This window comes from Somniosus microcephalus, chromosome 8 (genome assembly GCF_052327205.1).
Source record: "Somniosus microcephalus isolate GS21.2 chromosome 8, FLI_Smic_1.0, whole genome shotgun sequence".
Lineage (NCBI taxonomy): Eukaryota > Metazoa > Chordata > Chondrichthyes > Squaliformes > Somniosidae > Somniosus > Somniosus microcephalus.
The window spans coordinates 240,914,167-240,934,972 of NC_140994.1; the positions used below are offsets into that span (position 1 = coordinate 240,914,167).

Sequence of the window (20,806 nt, forward strand, 5' to 3'; positions counted from 1 at the left end):
AGCTAGCCATGAAGTGCTCGCTCTCTGTCTAGCTGGTTAACTTGTAGCTGTATTTTGATGCACTATGTACAGGGCTAATTTAAAGTGAATGTAAGAGAATGCCTTTCAGTTTGCTAAATGTATATTCACAGTAAGCTGTGTTTCCACGTGTTTTGGTAAGTTACATGCCAAATGTACTGTGTTGCTCAGGCGTACCTAAATTTGTGTATGCATATCAGTTATGTGCTTGTATACTAATGTGTGCTTCCATTTCTGTATTGTATTTCAGTTTCACAATAAGAATCTTTCAGTAAAGTTTACAAGAAAAGTCAAGCCTTGTGATTTTTATGGGAAGATATCAAGTTGTTAGCTACCCGTCTAGCTCTGCATAGGAACGCGCTGCAAGGGCAGAATAATATCACTTCCGTTACTTACCATCGGAAGTATGCTGCAGAACCAGGCTCTCCAGTTTTAGCCAATCTGTGTTCAACCGTTTCATGAGCTTGTATGCATTCACTGGATGGCCCAGATATCCTTCCGGGTCAGAGGTTGATGTGTGTGTCAGCTGATCCAGCTTTTCAGCCCAGCTATAAATGTGGCAGAAGGTACTATTATTAGGATTTCCCTACGTTACAACAGTGACTACACTTCAAAAGTACTTCATTGGCTGTAAACCACTTTGGGACATCCTGAGGCCGTGAAAGGCGCTATATAAATGCAAGTCTTTCTTTCTAGGATGGGAAATTGTAATTCCACCAACATTGTATCCACCAAAAGATCTCTTTTTTTGTTGTTAAATCCTAGTAGGGACAGGACTCCCTATTGCTTTGCTGTGCTGGAGTAGCCATTCATCATTGTAAATCTGAAAAGCTGGGGTGTGTTCAATGCCTCCCCATAAGTTGTACTTTAGCGCTGACTGAATAATGTACGGGAAGGCATTGGTCCTATTTGCATAAAATGGATGATTTCACTTCTGTTGTAGATTAGTATGTGCTCGACAGTGTGAGAGAAATCAGTGCTGAAGAACAAAAGGATCTCATTTTAAGCACCTAGCTGAGGAGCACACAGTCAGATTCAGGGTAAAGCTCCCTCTACTCTGCTTGGACTATGTGTTTTAGCTCCAACCTCAAATGACATGCCTCAATGGGTCTTTTAGTTCTGGATATGGATACTTTAAAGTGTAGGTACCATAGGGTGACATCTTCAAACCCATGCTCACGGCAGGGAACAGTGCTTAAAGTGACCATGGGTCCTATCTTCAACTCACACTGGAGGCACAGGATCGATCCTCATAACACTGAGCGCTAATAAGGGACATCATCTTCAGCAGGTTATAAGGAAGCAAGTAGCTACATAATGATTAAGATTACTAGAATAAGGCTTAAATATATTGCCAATAAATACCTTTTAATTTCTGTTAATTTTGTCTCTTCTGCTTTTATATATTCTTTCAGGGATTTCACCAGGTCTTTTTCTGCGTAAATTAGGTCTGTCATCTGACCTGAAGGAAAGACGAACATTTTTTAAAGAAAGTTAATTGAAGAATGCTTATTCCCAAACATTTAAACTCTTGGATGCAGATTATCAACAATAACATTAAATGTTGTAAGCCAAGATTTCCCTGCATCTGCAAAATACAATCACCAAACTCAGGCCATTTTTGGCTCCTTTTACCGTGTAGGAGTATGAACCAATTTTGAAGTGCACAAAATTGTATGAGGAAGAACAGTCGTGGCTACGCACAAGGTCGCTAATAGTCTTTACCGTTTGACTTCCACATGGTTAATATACAGGAAACTTTGTGATATCTGGCACCGACGGGACCGAGCTGTTGCCGTCCCATCAAAACTGCCGGACAAACCAGCGCTAATGTTGAAACATACGGAGATTTTGAGCTCTGTATCTGGCAACAAACCCTGTTGCTTAGCAACAGCTTCTAAACAGTCGGCCGTACCTTGCAAGCGTCTCTGTAGCTTAGCAACAGCTTCAGCGAGACCTTGCAGAGCCTGACTGGTGAAAAAAAAGCAACGAAAAGAAAAAAAAACTAACAAAACGGCTCCTGATTTTTGCCGGTGGCTCGAGCATTCCAGACAGTTAATCTCCAGATAAACCAAAGTTTCCTGTACAATGTTGTGACTAGCCCTTTAAGAATTTACTTGCCTTAGCAGAAGCTCTTTGGAGATCAGGCAGTTCCAAGATGACAACAGGATCTCAGCACCAAGTCAACCTACTGTGGCAGACTCAGTAACACAATAACTGAATCAGACAGCTCCGCAGTACTCCAGGGCACTATTGATGATTGACCAGCCAGCTGGAAACCTGGAAGGGTAGACCTATCTTTGGGGGCTGGGGTTCTTCCCACTCAGCTCCAGATAATCCTGAAAGCCAATGCCCCGGGATAGAGTGGTCCTAGCTGGGCAAACCACACTGGTAAAGACCTGGTTTTAACTGACTAAACTCCAGACTGCACACACTTAGGGACTTAAGCCTTGGCTTTGCCAATCTGCACCCAAGCTCTTTGGACTTAAGCAAGTGACATAGGTTCCTGTGGGAAGAGAGTGTTTACTCAGTACTAGGCAAACAAAACCCCTACAGGTGGGTGCAGATTTCTCAATATCTTGACTTCAATACTCAAACACATTGATGGGCTTTTGCATGTGTCAAACACCCACCTAGCCAAAAATAATTAGTTATGCTCAATCTGAGACTTGAGCACAGAATATGCTGACACTCCAGTGCAGTACTGAGGGAGTACTGCACTGTCGGAGGCACTGTTTTCAGAGGAGACATTAAACCTGTCTTCCCTCTCAGGTGGATGTAGAAGATCCCATGGCAATATTCGAAGAAGAGCAGAGAAGGCCTCCTGATGTCTTGGCCAACATTTATCCTCAAACAAAACCTAAAACAAATTACCTGGTTAGTTATCCCACTGCTGTTTGTGGGATTTGCTGTGCCTAAATTGGCTATTGCATTTCCCTATATGACAACAGTGACCATACCACAAAAGATTTTGTTACTTTCTTTTTTTCTCGTTTAAGCATTAAGAGCCCGTTAGATCCCAGTACAAAGGTCTTTTCATTGGCTAAGTCACATTCCTTATCATTTTACATAATATATGCAGTGGTTATGAAATGATTGAATTAAGACTGATTGCAATACATTACAGGTTACTGAACATAAACTAAACCAGAAAGGAATTCTTAACAATTCCTCTGCATAATATTTATTTCAACCAAAACAAGAGAGATCCGGTCACTTGAAAAATAAAAGTTAAAAATAAAACCAGGCTCCACCTTGTCCATGTGGTCAGGTCATATGAACTGACACTCCCCACTTTCCTTCGATTCCTTGCTTAGTGGGCGGTGAGAGGCAAGTGACGGAGTGCTTCTTGTGGAACAGCTATTGTTCCTGTACAGTTAGAGCCACATGGCCTGCTGCACTTTGATTTTCTTATGAACACTGCTGTGATCTCAATGTCTCAGCATTCCTGCTACAGCTATGTTTCAAAGTACAGTACCAGGCGTTCCTGAACATGGGGGAAGTGAAACTCAAACCATTTCGGAGAAGAAAACATTGCACTCTGGCTCACGGCCAAACCTCAAAGTTATTTTTCCCTGACACTGATAGGGGGGATGGGGAGGGAGGGCGAAGGGAAATATGCCCTTACCACATAGGAGTTGTTTGTAAAAATATTAAGTCAAATCATTAGAAAGTGGCTGTAGAAGACTTGGTTCTTTTCATAATTTAAAGAGTGATTACTGCCAATGCAGCCTGTTAATGACAATCTTATGATTGTGCGTGACAATACAAACTAGCTTCAGGAGAACAACATCAGTGCATTGCTTAGGTTGCCAACCCTCCAGGATTGCCCTGGAGTCTCCAGGAGTTCATCTCCAGGACACTGCTGCAAGCAACCAGGGAGAGAAATCATTGAGGCACTAAAAAACATTGTGGGTTTTTTTTCATTTTCTTTGAACACTTCAATGTATTCATTGTAAAAATACGGAACAAAAGGCTGTTTGACTGGGCTGGGCAATTGAAGGCAGGAGGTCACGTGATGAATGAAACCTCCAGGAATGTGCCCAACCAGAGTTGGCAACTCCATGCACAACCCGCCTGTGCACACTCAGACTAAGTGTAAAGTCTGTGGGTTGTATAGCGAAGTAATACACAGACTACAAGAGTAACTTAAACAGGACTTTACTATTCGAAGGTCAGGGCGAATCTGCCCAATAAATTCTGCCACAGCACTTATATACCGGTGTGGTCACCGTCGGTATTACAGTATACAGCAGCCAGGGTAAAGTAGTGCCACACCTAAAATAGTTCTCTTAAAGGTGGACGGTTACATACAATAGTTCTCTTAAAGGTAGAACAGTTACATACACTACAATCCTCCCTTTTTAGCTTACAACATACTTATTCCCCATTAACATAACATCATAACATATCCAACTTCATGTTACAACAGTTCACAGAGGTAGTCTCTGCGGAAACAGTTCACAGATTCAGTCTCTGCGGGAAACAGTTCACAGATTCAGTCTCTGATCTTCTTGACTCGGTCCGGACCACGCCTCCGCGGTGTAGTCGGGTCACCTTGCTAGAGGGACTCATCCCATAGTCCTTCCCTAGACTTAACAGCTTTACTTCCATCACTTCTGAACCAGCATTGCTGACTTTTTAAAACAAACAAAAAACAGTTGGATTGCCTTGGGAAATTTTCCTACTTTCCAACTGATTTGGCTCCGTTCGGGGGACCACGTGTGTGATCGGGTAGAGGTAATAATGGTTCAGATGGTTATCATCTTCTGCTTCGTCTTTTCCTTTTTTGCTTCTTGGAGACTCTCGGGGCTCCATTGTCAGCTGCCAGCTGTAACGCCACCATCTCCCTATGTTCCTTAGACTTTAAGTGATTCATCCTGATTTCGGCACTTTGGGAGTTCTCGGCACAAGCTGGGCAGACCAGGTCCTCGTAATATTCAGTGTCACTCAACAGATCATGGTAATATTCGGTGTCGTCCTGAGCTAGGCCAGCGAGAGGGTCTTCTATTTCCTCCTTACCCAGCTGGACGTTAGCCGACTTTTGTTCCAAATCCCGACATCTGTCCTGAAGAGACTTCATCATGCGTTCAGATTCATCCCGCTTTTTCTGGGCTTCCTGCAAGTCTTTTACTAATGACCTCATTTGTGATTTCAATACTTCAACTTCATTCGGAGATTGATTGATCGGACTATTCAATCCCTCTACTGAAGTAGCTGTTTCAGTATTCTGTTGTTCTACATTGCCGTGCGTCAGCGTACTTTTGGCATCCAAGGGCTGTTCTGCTGCAGACTTCTCAGTCTGGGTTGCCACCTCAGCTCTTCCAATGACTTTTGAGAGCTCCCTTCCCTTTGAAGATTGAGGCTCGTATTTAAGTTTTTCCCATTTTAGAGTTTTATCCCTCAGCATATGAATGAGTTGGCTGACTGTTAACTCTTCTGCCATCATCCCTTTTCCATTAACTACAGGGCTGTTTATAACCTTGTCCTGGGGCTCCTTTGCTGCTTCTACTTCGCCATCATCCGCAGCCCCCATCATTCGAATTTCCACCAATGAATCGTCCGGTGATGCTGCACCCAACTTCAGTAGGAGCTCGGAAGTCATGTCGACCAACTCAGCTTTTTCTGCCTGCAACCTGCTAACCAGCGCCTTCAGTTGCGGCACATCTTGTTCCACCGGATTGGAGCACGCCCCTTCAGAAGCCGAATCAGCTTTGATTCGTTTGGCTTCCTCGTGCAGACGGTTTGTGTACTCCTGCTCCCTTTTCTTCCCCAGCTGCTTCTGTTGTCTTTCCAGATTCTCCCATTCGGTATCATAGAACTTTTTCATTGCTTTCATCTCTTGCTCGAGACGGCAATTCAATTGTTCTAATTGCTGTCGTAATCTGAAATAAGTTTGCGTTCGAGCTCGATGTTCCTCAGTAATATATATGTCTGTAACTTGAACAGACTCAGAATTCTCTGTCAAGCTATGTTGTTGTTCAGAGGAATTCTGGTCTGAAGCTTTGTTCTCCTCTGGAGCATAAGCCTTTATGCCCACATTCGTTCTACCAACCTTAGTCAGCAAGTTCATTTTAGACTTGTCTTTCATGCTTGGGCTGGTCTTATCGTCATCCGTTTCAGAGTCTGAGCTGATTGTCTGCCCCGAGTCCTCACTCGTTATTGCTTTGAGGTAGTGCCATTCCATGTCTATTTTCTTGATCCACTCCCGTCCTAGAAGTGGTGGTCCTCCCTCAGGTAGTACGTATAAGTCCATTCCGGGGTGTTCTTTGCCCCTGTCTCTCACCTTGACTCTTATCTTTCCCATGGGGTATACTTTATGCCCCGTGTATGTCTGCAATACGAACTTGGTATCTCTCAAGGGTATATGTGAGAATAGCCAGTTGTAATCCCTTCGATTTATGACTGATAGGGCTGATCCAGTGTCCAATTCCATTCTCACTTGGACTCCGGCTATTTTTAGCATGGCCCAGATAGTTTGTAGGTCAGCTTCCTTACTCACATTATGAATTCTCAGACTACCCAGTTCCTGGCCGCTTGGGTCTGAATCTGAATTCTGTTCATCTGAACTCTTCTCAACCACCTTGTGTACTTTGTTGTACTTTTCCTGTGATGGCTTTTTTTTTTGGTTGTTGGTCTTCTTCCCTGACCGGCATACTTTGGCTATGTGACCCAGTTTGCCACATTTCCTACAGTCCTGGTTTTTAAACCAGCATTGGTTCTGGTCGTGTGTTGTCTTCCCACAACGATAACATTTCGTTGCACCCGAAGTAATTTGATCCACACTGAGGACCGCTGCCTTCAGCTGCATTTCTGCAGTTCCTTTCGCTGCGGCTTCGTGTGATGCTGCAATAAGGACAGCCCTATCCAGTGTAAGGTCGTTCTCTTCGAGCAGTCGCTTTTGCGTTCCTTCCTTCGACAACCCGCACACGAACTTGTCTCGCAATGCCTCTGTCAGATTTCCTCCAAACTGGCAGTATTTCGCTAGCCTACGCAGTTCGACCAAGTATTCCGCGTTGCTTTCCTCTTTCCGTTGTGTTCTCGCATAAAATTTGAATCGTTCCGCCAACATCAGCGGTGTGGGGTTCAAGTGATCCTTCAGAGCAGCAACAATATTATCGAAGGTTTGATCCGCCGGTTTAACTGGTGCTAGAAGATGCTTCAATCGCCCGTATGTCTTCGCCCCCATCGAGTTTAGCAAGGTTATAGCTTTATCATCATCCTCTATTTTATTGGCCTCACAATATATCTCAATGCGTTCTACATACGTGGCCCAATCTTCTACCTCGGAATTGAAATCATTGATGTTACCACGCTTAGGCATCTTCACCTCCCTGATAAACAACAACAAAATATTTCTTTAACTCTTTTTTTAAAATTTATTTTTTTTTATTTTTTTTTCCAAGATGGCGGTTTCCCCGCGCTTATCTTCTTTCCCCGCCCCTTTCAAAATGGCGGTTCCTGCTTCTGTCTTTTTCTCCGCCTACTGGCGGCTTCCCGCGGTTTCCCGCGCTTATCTTCTTTCCCCGCCCACTTTCAAGATGGCGGTTCCCGCTTTTCTTCCCCTGGCAGGAGGGGTAAGCTTTTCCCTCGGGCAACGGCCGCTGGCTTTCGGGGTTCGCAGCCTGCGCTTTGGCTTCAGCGCGTTCCCTTCTCTCGGCCGGGCAACCGGCTCTGGGTACAACCCGTTGACGGCGAACGGTCTCAGCCGCTGGCTGGATCTCGCTCAGTCTCCCTCGCTCGGGCTCTTTCTCTCCGGTGCTGGGTACAACCCGTTGACGGCAAACAGTTTCAGCCGCTGGGCTGGATCTCGCTCAGTCTTCCTCGGGCTCTGTCTCTCCCGCTCGCGCGGCTCTCGCTCGCTCTCTCTCGGGCTCTGTCTCTCCCGTTCGCGCGGCTCTCGCTCGGGCTCTGTCTCTCCCGCTCGCGCGGCTCTCAATCACGCCTCCCAGCCCTCTCGCAGTCCGGTGCTTCCCTCCCCGGCTGCGGCTGAGTTCTCCGCGATTTATTTATTTTATCTCTTCCCGCGCCTTACGATCCCGGTCGCAGCGCTTCGTGGCCTCGGTCACTGTCCGACCTTTTTCACCCAATCGCTCCTCCCAGCCTCTCGCAGTCCGGTGCTTCCTCCCCGGCTGCGGCTGCGTTCTCCGCGGTTTATTTATTTTTATCTCTTCCCGCGCCTTACGATCCGGTCGCAGCGCTTCGTGTCCTCAGTCACTGTCTGGCCTTTTTCACCCCAATTGCGCCTCCCAGCTTCTCGCAGTCCGGTGCTTTCCTCCCCGGCTGTGGCTGAGTTCTCCGTGGCTTATTTATGTTTATATCTTCCCGCGCCTTACGATCCCGGTCACAGCGCCTCGTGGTCGCGGTATTTGCCCGGCCTTTTTCACCGTCGCGGTCTAGTCGTCTCACGACGCTCCCCAGCCCGCTTGTACCGCGGCTTCTGCTCCACGCTGCCCCAGTCTCAGCGCCTCTGGGCCCGACTTCTGTCCGGCTCCTTTCCCCCTCGACCGTGGTCGAGTGCACCGCCCTTATCCTCCGTTTATTTGTTTCTATTTTCCCTTTACTCACAGTCACCGTGGCCGACTTGCTTCTCGTGTTGATCGGCTCACTCACCACCGTGGCAGAAGGGACAATCCGTGCCTGTTGCTGATGGAAGACTTCGTGTTTGAAATCTTCCTCCTTTCTTGGTCTGCAGACTCGAGTTTTCTCTCAGCAAAACGACGAGGGCGGGTGCCTCTTCTCGACGCTCGTTTACTTCTTCAGAAGTATTGTTGCCGCAGGGTAAGATCGAACTCGTCGCCACTGTAAAGTCTGTGGGTTGTATAGCGAAGTAATACACAGACTACAAGAGTAACTTAAACAGGACTTTACTATTCGAAGGTCAGGGCGAATCTGCCCAATAAATTCTGCCACAGCACTTACATACCGGTGTGGTCACCGTCGGTATTACAGTATACAGCAGCCAGGATAAAGTAGTGCCACACCTAAAATAGTTCTCTTAAAGGTGGACGGTTACATACAATAGTTCTCTTAAAGGTAGAACAGTTACATACACTACACTAAGGAGTCAGTCTACATAGGCATACTGGACTCCGCTTTCATAGAGAGCCACAGAAAGGAAATTTGATGCGCCCAGCTCGCTGCCTTTACATTACTAAAAGCACCTTCCTTCTCCCATGGTAGAATCAAAGGCCAACATTTTACTGCATCTAGAATACTCCCATTGGAACCATGCATCTGGGGGTAGAGTTTCCGCTTTGGGTGCAGTCAGCGATCCGGGCGCAAATTGCACCCACAATTGCGACCATTCTGAGAAGTTTCTTTTTCTCTCGGATTTCCGCTCAAACTCATTTCGAACGCAAAATCTGCCATGAACCAGCGCAATCGGGCATCGTTTTAAAACGTAACCTTAAATAAAAAAGTTGGCTTTATAAAGTATTCCTTGATATATTTAAGAGTAGTAACTTGGTGCAGTTTGCTAAATACAGCTGGAAATGGATTTATCCCCCAAAAATAAGCATTTTTAATCAGGGTGTCGATCCACCACCTGTGAGTAACCTGGTTTTAAATGACTGAAAATGACTTTAAAAAAATATACAGAACCATTTCTCGGTTATATTGTGGTACAGTAGTCAGTTTCTTAGTCAATTTTAAAAAACTACATTCAAAATCTTTTAAAACATGAATATTTATGTCCCTGCACCCAAAAGATCCAGCTTAATTTTCGGAGCCTCTCGAAGGCCCACAAACGAGCGCAATTAGCGGAAACTCCCAATGGTGATTAATTGACCCTGGGGGCATAGTCAGTTTTGTGGGTGGGGCCTGCCTCTAGTGTGATGTTTTTAAAACTAGCGCAAAGGTTGAGAAATCTAGATTTGCGCTGAACACAATTTGCGCTTAAAATCTGCAATTTCTGCGAGGGTTACGCCGATATTGGGTGAAGTGCGCCGAAAAGACTAGCACAACCGAGCGGAAACTCTACCGCCTGCACCCACCCCCACCCCGCTGGAGTCAGCTTCCATAGCAGAAAAGCAACTTTTCTTGTCACAAAGAAAACCATTCATCTGTAGGTAGCCTTGCTGTGTTGACATCCTGTACAATGACACAAGACATTCTTGACTAGGATAGCCTGTTCAATGGTAGCAATATGCTTTAGTGCAAAGGTCACGTCTCTCCAAGCCAGTGGAAAGAACCAGGATCCAGACTGCTTTTAAAAGTAAAACAAATGAGTTTTTTTTATTTCTCGGTCTGGAGTACTGTGAGTCTGCCAGCCAGACGGGTTCCAAGGTCTGTATTTTCGAATGTGGTTCTGAGGGACCTGTATTACTCAAGACAATGCTGAGCTTTGAAACTGCACTGATAAAAACCAGGAAAGAGAATTAAACATGCTTGCCGGCATCTCCTGTTCATTTGGAACTTCTATTTGCTGGTGACGTAAGTTTCCACATCCAATTATTCCTATCGTCAGCACTGGCGCATTTATATTTGTACATAACCTCACCTGGATTCTGGGGAAGGGGTGCTGTGTCCTCACTTTTACACCCAGACTGGGGGAAGCCGGGCTCCACTTTGGAACCAAGCCCCGAGAACGATCGTGCACACGAGCAGCTCCCTGCATTGTGACATTACCAAAACCAGCTCCATTCTTCTACCAGATCACCAGGTCCACAATGACTTCATGGAGGAGATCCAGGCCCAGATTGGGCCATGTGTCGTCCGCTTTTCAGGCAATCCTCCCCCACCCCAGCACCTCTAAGGCCTGCAATTTCCCCCACCTCTGAGGCCCGCAGTTCCACCCCCACCTCTGAGACCCGCAGTTCCACCCCCACCTCTGAGACCCGCAGTTCCACCCCCACCTCTGAGACCCGCAGTTCCACCCCCACCTCTGAGACCCGCAGTTCCACCCCCACCTCTGAGACCCGCAGTTCCACCCCCACCTCTGAGACCCGCAGTTCCACCCCCACCTCTGAGACCCGCAGTTCCACCCCCACCTCTGAGACCCGCAGTTCCACCCCCACCTCTGAGACCCGCAGTTCCACCCCCACCTCTGAGACCCGCAGTTCCACCCCCACCTCTGAGACCCGCAGTTCCACCCCCATCTCTGAGGCCCGCAGTTCCACCCCAGCACCTCTGAGGCCCGCAGTTCCACCCCCACCTCTGAGGCCCGCAGTTCCACCCCCATCTCTGAGACCCGCAGTTCCACCCCCACCTCTGAGACCCGCAGTTCCACCCCCACCTCTGAGGCCCGCAGTTCCACCCCCACCTCTGAGACCCGCAGTTCCACCCCCACCTCTGAGACCCGCAGTTCCACCCCCACCTCTGAGGCCCGCAGTTCCACCCCCACCTCTGAGGCCCGCAGTTCCACCCCCACCTCTGAGGCCCGCAGTTCCACCCCCACCTCTGAGACCCGCAGTTCCACCCCCACCTCTGAGGCCCGCAGTTCCACCCCCATCTCTGAGGCCCGCAGTTCCACCCCCACCTCTGAGGCCCGCAGTTCCACCCCCACCTCTGAGGCCCGCAGTTCCACCCCCATCTCTGAGGCCCGCAGTTCCACCCCCACCTCTGAGGCCCGCAGTTCCCAGCCCCTCCTCTGAGGCCCGCAGTTCCACCCCCACCTCTGAGGCCCGCAGTTCCACCCCCACCTCTGAGACCCGCAGTTCCACCCCCACCTCTGAGGCCCGCAGTTCCACCCCCACCTCTGAGGCCCGCAGTTCCACCCCCACCTCTGAGGCCCGCAGTTCCACCCCCACCTCTGAGGCCCGCAGTTCCACCCCCATCTCTGAGGCCCGCAGTTCCACCCCCACCTCTGAGGCCCGCAGTTCCACCCCCATCTCTGAGGCCCGCAGTTCCACCCCCACCTCTGAGGCCCGCAGTTCCCAGCCCCTCCCCGGCCACCGATCACTTGTCTGTGGCCCAATCTTCCATCACTTACCTGCGTGGCCTCCTCCCACAGCACCCTTCATATGGGAATGATATCTAGGGCTCCTCGGACCCTACTGTTCATGTACGGGGCAAGGACCCAAAAACGGCCACTCACGGATTTTTAGGCCGCAATTCTTCCAATTGGGAGCACCCATACACCAGCAGATTTTATTAATTAGTGCTCCAATCATACCAGCTGCACACAGAACGCAAATCCAGAATTCAGGTTGACAATTTTCTGTTCATTAAAATAAATGCCATGAGTTGCTCGGTACCTGGAGTGCTAACTCGGACAACCTAATCCACCAGGTAAATGTGCCTTGTATCTTGAACAAAATGCCTCAAGGAGAGGCTGAGCGTGATCTTTTTTAACATATCAGAGAGGACGAAATGTGACAGTGAAGCCTTGTGAAAATTGGTGAAGATTCCTAACATTCTTTAGAGTGAAAGATATTATGAATGAATGCTATTCCTACACAAGGTAATAAAGAAGAAAGTGGTCTAATTTCAAAATCCTTTTCTGACTACTGTCAGCTTTTGAGATGCACAACACAATGCAGTGGGCCAATGTTTCCCTGGCAACTACTGGTCTCGCTAGGATTTAAGAAACTTCCAATCCTGGATTGAAGGGGCCTAGGCTGCAATCAGAAGCTGCATAATACCTGCCTCAGTAAAGAAAAAAATGTCCAACTCACAAATAACCGCAGGTCTATAACAAATTAGTATTTATTCCCATTAAGTGGGACTGCAGAAATGTTGTTCAGAACCACCGCCTCACCTGACTAAAAATATCTATCCCATTTTAAAATGAAAATCTCCAGTGTTGCTGAGTAAGGTGATTGGTTTGTCAGATAGGAGATAAAGAATGATCCAGCCAAGAATCTGAACTGGTTTCACTTATTTTCCCCAAGGAATCTTTTCAACAAGTGTTACTTTGGGATATGTATCAAATTAAATCAAACGCACCAGAATATCATTACACTGATCGGATGTTCTCAGTGCTAAAGTGGTCCCTGCTTTCAATCAGTTTCCAGTGCCTAGAAAATCGCCAGGCCCGCGTCAACTGAGTGCCGGAAACAATCCCTGCATCGAATGGGTAGGCCCGAGGCCCACCCGATAGTGGGCCTCAGGCTTTATTTAAATGGGACAGGCGAGCTGTGGAGAGCGAATGGGCATCGCTACACAGCTCGCTGGCGAAGAGGCTTTGAATTTCGTCACAGTGGCCCTCAGGTATCTCTTTAAAAGGGAAGGGGATGTGATCGGGATGTGGGGCGGGTGGGGGGGGGGGACAGTGGGCAAGACGGCGATCAGGAGGGAGGGTCAAAGCGGCGATCGTGCCCGGCTGCAGCTAGCAATCTGGACAAGGGACAAGAGAACTAGATGTAATATCTCCAAATTTGCAGATGACACAAAGCTGGGTGGACATGTGTGCTGTCAGGAGGATGTCGAGAAACTCCAGGATGATTTGGACATGTTGGGTGATTGGGCAGAAACATGGCAGATGCAATATAACATGGATAAATGTGAAGTTATCCACTTTGGTGGCAAAAACAGGAAGGCAGATTATTATCTAAATGGCAATAGATTGGGAGAAGGGGAAGTGCAACGAGACCTGGGTGTCCTTGTGCACCAGTCGCTGAAGGTAAGCATGCAGGTGCAGCAGGCGGTTAAGAAGGCAAATGGTATGTTGGCCTTCGTAGCGAGAGGGTTTGAGTACAGGAACAAGGATGTCTTGCTGCAGTTGTACAGGGCCTTGGTGAGACCACATCTTGAGTATTGTGTGCAGTTTTGGTCGCCTTATCTGAGGAAGGATGTTCTTGCCATGGAAGGAGTTCAGCGAAGATTCACCAGGCTGATACCTGGGATGGCAGGAATGAAGTATGAGGAGAGATTGGGTCGATTGGGCTTGTACTCGCTGGAGTTTAGAAGAATGAGAGGGGATCTCATCGAAACTTATAAAATTCTGACAGGACTGGACAGACTAGATGCAGGAAGGATGTTCCCGATGGCCGGGGAGTCCAGAACCAGGGGTCACAGGCTAAGGATAAGGGGTAAGCCATTTAGGACAGAAATGAGGAGGAATTTCTTCACCCAGAGAGTGGTGAACCTGTGGAACTCTCTACCACAGAAGGCGGTGGAGGCCAGTTCATTAAATATATTCAAGAAGGAGTTGGATATATTTCTTAAGGCTAAAGGTATCAAGGGGTATGGGGAGAAAGCAGGGACCGGGTACTGAATTTGGATGATCAGCCATGATCGCATTGAATGGCGGAGCAGGCTCAAGGGGCCGAATGGCCTACTCCTGCTCCTATCTTCTATGTTTCTATGTTAATGTGGGGTCGGAAGGAGCACTCCTGCTCTTCCTGGCTCCACATTCAGACAAATATTGTTTTACAAACGTGCCCTTTTGGTGACGGCCTGCAGTGGTCCCCATAAGGTCCTATGGTTGGGCCTCATGTAGATTTGGTTTTCCTGAATGGTGCCGGCCTAGCGCTGGATACGTTTAGGGCAACCGACTTTTGCACAGGGGACCTCAAATAAGCGTTCGGCCCTTTGTATGTGCAAAGGAACTAATGCATGTTTCAGGTGCTGGCTCGGGGCACATTTATTTTGCTATACAAATCTGCGAGGTCGTAATAAGAACGTGTTTCCTGCCTGCCAAATTGGAGGCTTAGGTGCCCGGTTAGCACCTGAAAAATGGGTGTGACGCCATTGAATTTCTCGGCCTAGATCACTAGAAGCTGCATATTGGCTAGGGTTTGCTAATTGATCCGCTCGCTCTCTATTGTCTCTCTTTCAATATGGCACCGTGGTGGAATATTACATTAAGTGTGTGGTATCCTGGATACAGTAACGTGCTGCAAGGAGATCTGGTAAGAGGAAGAGAGCAGTTCCTTTTGCGAGTACTGAAGACTTTGTAAATGGCTCCCTTTGCGCTATTCTTTGCCTCTTCAAAACTGCCTTCATTACCTCAAAAAAAAAATCAGCTTTGCCTTTGCCCTCTCCAACTACTGCACCGTGAATAACCTGCCTTCATTTTCTAAGGTCCTCAAGCAAGTCATCACCACCCACAATTCCCTGTTTGAATATCTTCAGTCCAGCTTCTGTCATGCCCACAACACTGAGTCCACTCTGGTTAAAGTCACCAATGCCATTATGTGACTGTGATACATTATCCCCTCCTTAATCTTTGCAAAGCCTTTGATGGCAGTTGACCCCTCCATCCTACTCCACTGCCTCTCCCATGGTTCAATGACAAGACATTTATGAAAGAGGATGTCTTTTAATCTAAAGTCTGTTCAACTCTTTATACAGCATTTACAGGAGACATCATGCTAGTGATGCATCGAGAACGAAACTGAAACCAAACTCAACTGCCTTGCTTGTCTCGGTCACATGCCCTCTGCTGGTCAGGCACAAGCAATCAATACATGCAAACATGCTGGTAAGGCATCATAATCAAACAGGCAAATACCATCTCTATTTGCTGATATCATTACATCTCCTTTTCTTAAAACAAAAGTATTTTACTTTTAACTAACAACATGTTTTCTTTGTATTAATCTGCATTTTAACTGTAACACTTAATGAACTTACATTATCATTATCATGATCAAGGTTTTTTAACCTTGCTTTGTGTGTTCACATGAAATATGTCAATACACTAGAACTTGAAGAAAGAATAAGATAACATTACTTCCTTCTATAACAATAGTCCTTAAATTTGCTCAATGAGTCTCTCAGGAGGCTTCATGTGTCTTGAGGATTTTCTGATTGATTGTCCTTGAATCTGAGTTGTTGCATCAGATGATGTGTTCTCAGCTGTGTGATCAGGTTGTTCAACAGTATCAGTCTCTTGACCTGCTATGGCTGGTCCCATGAGAAGATCTCGATGATTTCTTCTCAGAACAGCACCCTCATCTGTCTGAATGGTGTATGATCTTGGTTGAACTTCACTCAGGACAGTTCCCTTCTGAGTCCATGTGTTTGTTTTGTCTTTGAACCTTACTTGGTCACCAGTGTGGAGTTCAGGTAGGTTTTGTGTTCCTCTGTCATAGTAGTACTTTTGCTTTTCTTTCTGTTGTTCTTTGAACTTCCTCACTTTCTCCCCCTCTTTTGTTTTCAGGAGGTTCTCCGGGATGGGTAGGTTTGACCTTAGCCGACGTCCCATCAGGAGTTGGGCTGGTGACATACCACACTCGAGCGGCGTTGTGCGGTATACAAGCATGCTCTGGTAGAAGTCAGTTCCACTGTCTTTTGCCTTGTACATCAGTCTTTTCACTGTGTTTGCGGGCTCTCCTGGGTCAACAGCTCTGGACAACGTGTCTGCTGTATACATCAGCTTACCCGGTGTGTACGCAACATTCAGTTCATCATAGACTGTCTCTCCTTCGCTTTCCACAACGAGGACTCTCTTTACCAGGTTCAGTCTCTCACAGGCTTTTAAACCTAGTATGGCTTGCACATCCTTTGGCACCACGATTAATGCTAGCGTGTGCTCTCTGTCCTTGTGTGTTACTTTGACAATGCATCTTCCTTTCACTGGTATATCAGTACCTGTGTATCCTGTCACTTTCACTTTTATTCCATGTATCTTTGGTCTGGGTCTAATTTTCTTAAAATCAGTCTCTGATATCACATTAACTTGTGCTCCAGTATCCAATTTAAATGGAATATGTATGTCATTCACTTTTAGTGTCAACATCCCACTTCTGACACCATGTATTGATTTCTTTGTGGGTTCAATGACGAGACATTTATGAAAGAGAATGGCCTAGAAATTCAGTGCCCTTAGCGCCGATTTTGCGGTGCTAGAGGGCCTAGCGCTGCAATTGGCGCCGGCGCCGAAATTGCTTGGGGCCCTTCCACCGCGGTAGACCGGTAGCGCTGCGCCGGCACCGATGACGTCATCGGTGTGCGCAGCGTCCCGGTTGCCATGCCGACGGGCCCCAGCGCCGAAATTCAGTTGCGGCCGCCTCGCCCGTGGCAGCCGCAACTAAGACTCTGGCAACAGAGTCTTACATGACTTTGCGCCGGCGCATTAAAGGCCCCGCGGCGGCCGGCCGCTTTCCCGCCGGCTGCCTGGCCGCAGCTCCCTCCCCGGACTTCCCCCCCCCCCCCCCGGAACAGAAGCAAGCCCGGCACTTGTCCGAGGTGCCGGGCTCATTTTTACAATGATTTTCGCGGGCCGCGGCCGGGTGCAGGCAGCTCCTCCTTAAGGGAAGGAGGAGGCCTGCACTTCCCGAACCTGCCGCACCGCAGCGGGCGCCGCAGCGCCGGAATAGCGCCGATATTCAGCGGGTAGCGCCAGTTTTCAGGCGCAAACAGCTCTCAGCAGCGCCGGCAGCCGTTTGGGCGCAGAACTATTGAATTTTTGGCCCGCCCAGCGCGACTTAGCTCCGGCACTAACTTCCGGCGCTAAAGCCGTCGCTGCGCCAAAACCCAATTTCTAGGCCAATGTCTTTTAATCTAAAGTCTGTTCAGCTCTTTATACAGCATTTACAGGAGACATCATGCTAGTGATGCATCTAGAACGAAACTGAAACCAAACTCAACTGCCTTGCTTGTCTCGGTCACATGCCCTCTGCTGGTCAAGCACAAGCAATCAATACATGCAAACATGCTGGTAAGGCATCATAATCAAACAGGCAAATACCATCTCTATTTGCTGATATCATTATACCATGGTCCTCCTCCTTGGGACTACCCTCGCCAGGTTCCACTTCTACTTGTCGCAATGCATCCAGCACATTTGCTGCAAAGGTTTCTCCTCCCGCCCTCTCATGGTTGCTCACCGAATATGCCAAAATTCCATCCTTGGTCCCCCCCTCCTTTAATGTTTCCCCTCGATGACGTTATTTGTTAGGCACAGGGTCAGTTTTCACATGTATGCTGGCAACTCCCAGTCTACCTCTCCACCGGTACTCTCGACTCCTCGGTATTGTTTAGACAACTTGACTGACATCAAGTCAGGAATGAAACAGAACTTTTTCCAATTGAGGATAAGAAAGACCAAAGCCACCTTATTCAGCTCCACCCAAAAGCTCTGTACCCTTGCCCACAACTCCATCTCCGTCCCTGCTGTTAAATCAGGCTGCACCAAATGGCGCACAACCGCAGTGCCTTGGAGCTCGCTACCGCAAGGAGTAGTTGAGGCGAATCGCAAAGATGCATTTAAGAAGAAGCTTGATAAACACATAAAGGAGAAAGGAATAGGAGGTTATGCTGATAGGGTTAGATGAAGAGGTTTATGCTCGTGTGGAGCATAAACACCGGCATAGACCAGTTGGGACTAATGGCCTGTTTCTGCGCTGTCTTGTTACATTTGGAGGTGAATTTCAACCCACATATCCTTGTCAAGGGGGGAGAAATTCAGTTACGCCCCGTTTGGGGGCGGTAACTGAATTAGCGCCAGACCTTTAGCACCTGGCGTGGGAGTACTGCCCCGGCCGCTAAATTGGGCTTACCGCCCCGGCAAGGAAGCAGGGCGCTAACTTGAGCAGTGTTGGGGGAGCAAAGCGTGGTAGCACTGATGTGTTTCACCGCCCCTCCCCTCCCATTTGACAGCCTCCACTAGCCCACCAGGGCACCGTGGTGCCATGGCCGCAGCCCGGCACCGAGACACGGTGCCGGACAGCGCGATGGCCGCAACAGACCATGCCAAGGGCCGCCAAATGAAAAAATGTCGGCGCAGGGCGCAGCCAGACCGCCACTTTCATTGCCACTCTGCCAGCGGTGTGTGGCCCGGTTCACGACCCACGAGGCTGTCGCTGACATCGCCCGCAGCAGCTTTGCCTGGCACAGCTGAATTTCTGCACGGGCCGGTGATTGGCCACGGCGGGGCGCTAAGGGGTTGTGTCGCTCGGCGATGACGTCATCGCCGGCGGCGCAGTGGCCCGGGGCACTACTGGCAGAGCACGGCGCTATCGGCCAGCGCTTCAGCAGCACCCTGCCGAATTTCTCGGGAGGCGCTATTATCGCCCCTCACCAGGCGATAACTCCTTTGTGCCCCGTTAGCGCCCCCAGGAGGTGCTAACGTTGGGCGCAAAGGAGGCGAATTTCGCCCCCAAGATCTCTTAACTTCCACCTCTGCAGCATTGCCTAGCTCGGCAGCGACTTCATTTCCTCTGAAACTCTCATCCCTGCTTTCATTACCTCCAGACTGCCTATAGTTACAAGGCCCAGATGTTCATTAAAGTGCGCTCCACCACAGCTGGAGATGGTAGTAACTCACTGGTTTTATAGGCTGTAAAATAATAGCACTGAAAAAGAAATAAATATGATTCACTTTTTGTTGTTACCAGTTACTCTTTCATGGAGGAGATCTGGAAAAAAAATCATAGTTCTGGCAACTTCAACTCTGTTAGCAAAACAAAATGTCTTCAGAAGGATTATTCCTCAGATTCTAAAAGCAATTTAAAAAAAAACTTCTGCGTCCTCACATTTATCACTCTTGTTTTTAGACTTTTCTTGGCACACAGCCCCCTGAGGAGATTCTGGTTTTCATTCCAGAACTGCTGTACTAAGCACTAATTGGGGAGGGAGTGGGATGGGGGGGGTGGTGGGGGAGAGAAGAGAAAGAGTCTCTGCTTTCTCTCACAAAAGGGGCAAAGTGGCAACTCAAGCAAGATCGACAAATCTGTGCAAAGTCAATACCCTTATCGCGGAAAGTTATTTCAGAACTTGGCACAGCATCCACTAGTCGCAGCACAGTCAGAAAAACATCACAACAGTTTCACATTACTCATGACACAGCACTCTATAGAACCGACAGTTACCAGCAGAACAGAGAGAGATATAGAGACAAAGGGAAAGAGAAAAATTGGACCCCGTTGCACCCGTTTTCTGGGCGTGAAATGGGGCAATAATGACTAATTTCATGAGGATATATCCCACACAACAAGGGCGCCTGAACTACGTCCGGTGCCATATTAACCCGGGTGATATTCAGGCGTCCACCAAGCATTAAGCCCTTTGCAGATGCAGTGAGAGGCCTAATGCCTTTTAAGGACCCCGCTTTAAAATTGGTCAAAAAACTAGGGAGAGCTTGCACTACGCAAGCTCCGACTAGTTTTTTCAAGTTTTAAGAGCGGACTAACCAGCGGTCCCACCGTTAGAGGCCGCTGCAGACAAGGCAAGTATAATTTTTTTCACTTAACTGAATGTGGAGGCAGGAGGAGCAGGAGCGCTCGGCCTGGCTCCTCTGTAATACTGCAGGCCGTTGCCAGCACAGGCTCGATCCCCGTCCCGTTTGACTCCCCTAGTCCTCTCAGGGCCTATATGAGGGCCGCTGCTTGCATCCGAGCCAGCCGATCTTGTTCTGGACCCGACCGCCGAGCTGCACCGGGATGCCAGATTGGCGTCCACAGCACGCTGGTTTCATGGCAGAGGCCCGAAGACGAATTTGGAGAGATCCTCTCGAGAACGCCAAGCAGGAATTCCAAAACCCAGAAAATGTCTCTTAAATCAGCAGAAGGCGGCCTAACGGAGGTGCTTTACAAATGAGGAGTCTCTGACCATCAACAAAAATAAGCCAACTAAAGCGATGAATTTTACTTAAGACTGGTAGGGGTCTAGTATTGGTACATCTTACCATTGAGGGTTATCATCTCCATCATCTCTGGTTTGAGCCAGCACCAGAAGAGACTGTAGAAATGTCCTGCAATATGACGGATTAAGAATAGTTTGCTGTATTCCTCCAAAAAGATGAACATTCCAATAAGCCTTACCTATGGATGTGAAGAATTCAGCCTGCGTTTGCCGGACATAGCACCAGCTTGCCAACAGAAGAAAGAGAGCCCAGTGCTTCATTTTCAAAGAGTGTGGAAGAGACCTAAAGAGTTAAAACACGGCATCATTAGGGAAT

The 20,806-nt window shown here is 48.1% G+C and overlaps 1 protein-coding gene across 12 annotated transcripts in view; it reads right to left on the bottom strand.

The window, feature by feature from the left end:
* LOC147114196 (prolyl 4-hydroxylase subunit alpha-2-like) overlaps positions 1-20,806 on the bottom strand; it is a 153,825-nt gene that overhangs the window by 79,972 nt on the left and 53,047 nt on the right. For 10 of the 12 annotated variants that reach the window (XM_085995859.1, XM_085995855.1, XM_085995856.1 and 7 more), the window contains 3 exons: positions 20,670-20,773; positions 1,384-1,480; positions 415-566 (listed from right to left, as the gene is read on the bottom strand). In XM_085995859.1, the coding sequence (XP_085851985.1) occupies positions 415-566; positions 1,384-1,480; positions 20,670-20,751 (331 nt within the window). In that variant the 5' untranslated portion in view covers positions 20,752-20,773. Of the gene's footprint in view, positions 1-414; positions 567-1,383; positions 1,481-3,521; positions 7,353-20,669; positions 20,774-20,806 lie in introns of those variants that run through there. The other 2 variants (XM_085995857.1, XM_085995847.1) reach the window with 2 other exon arrangements.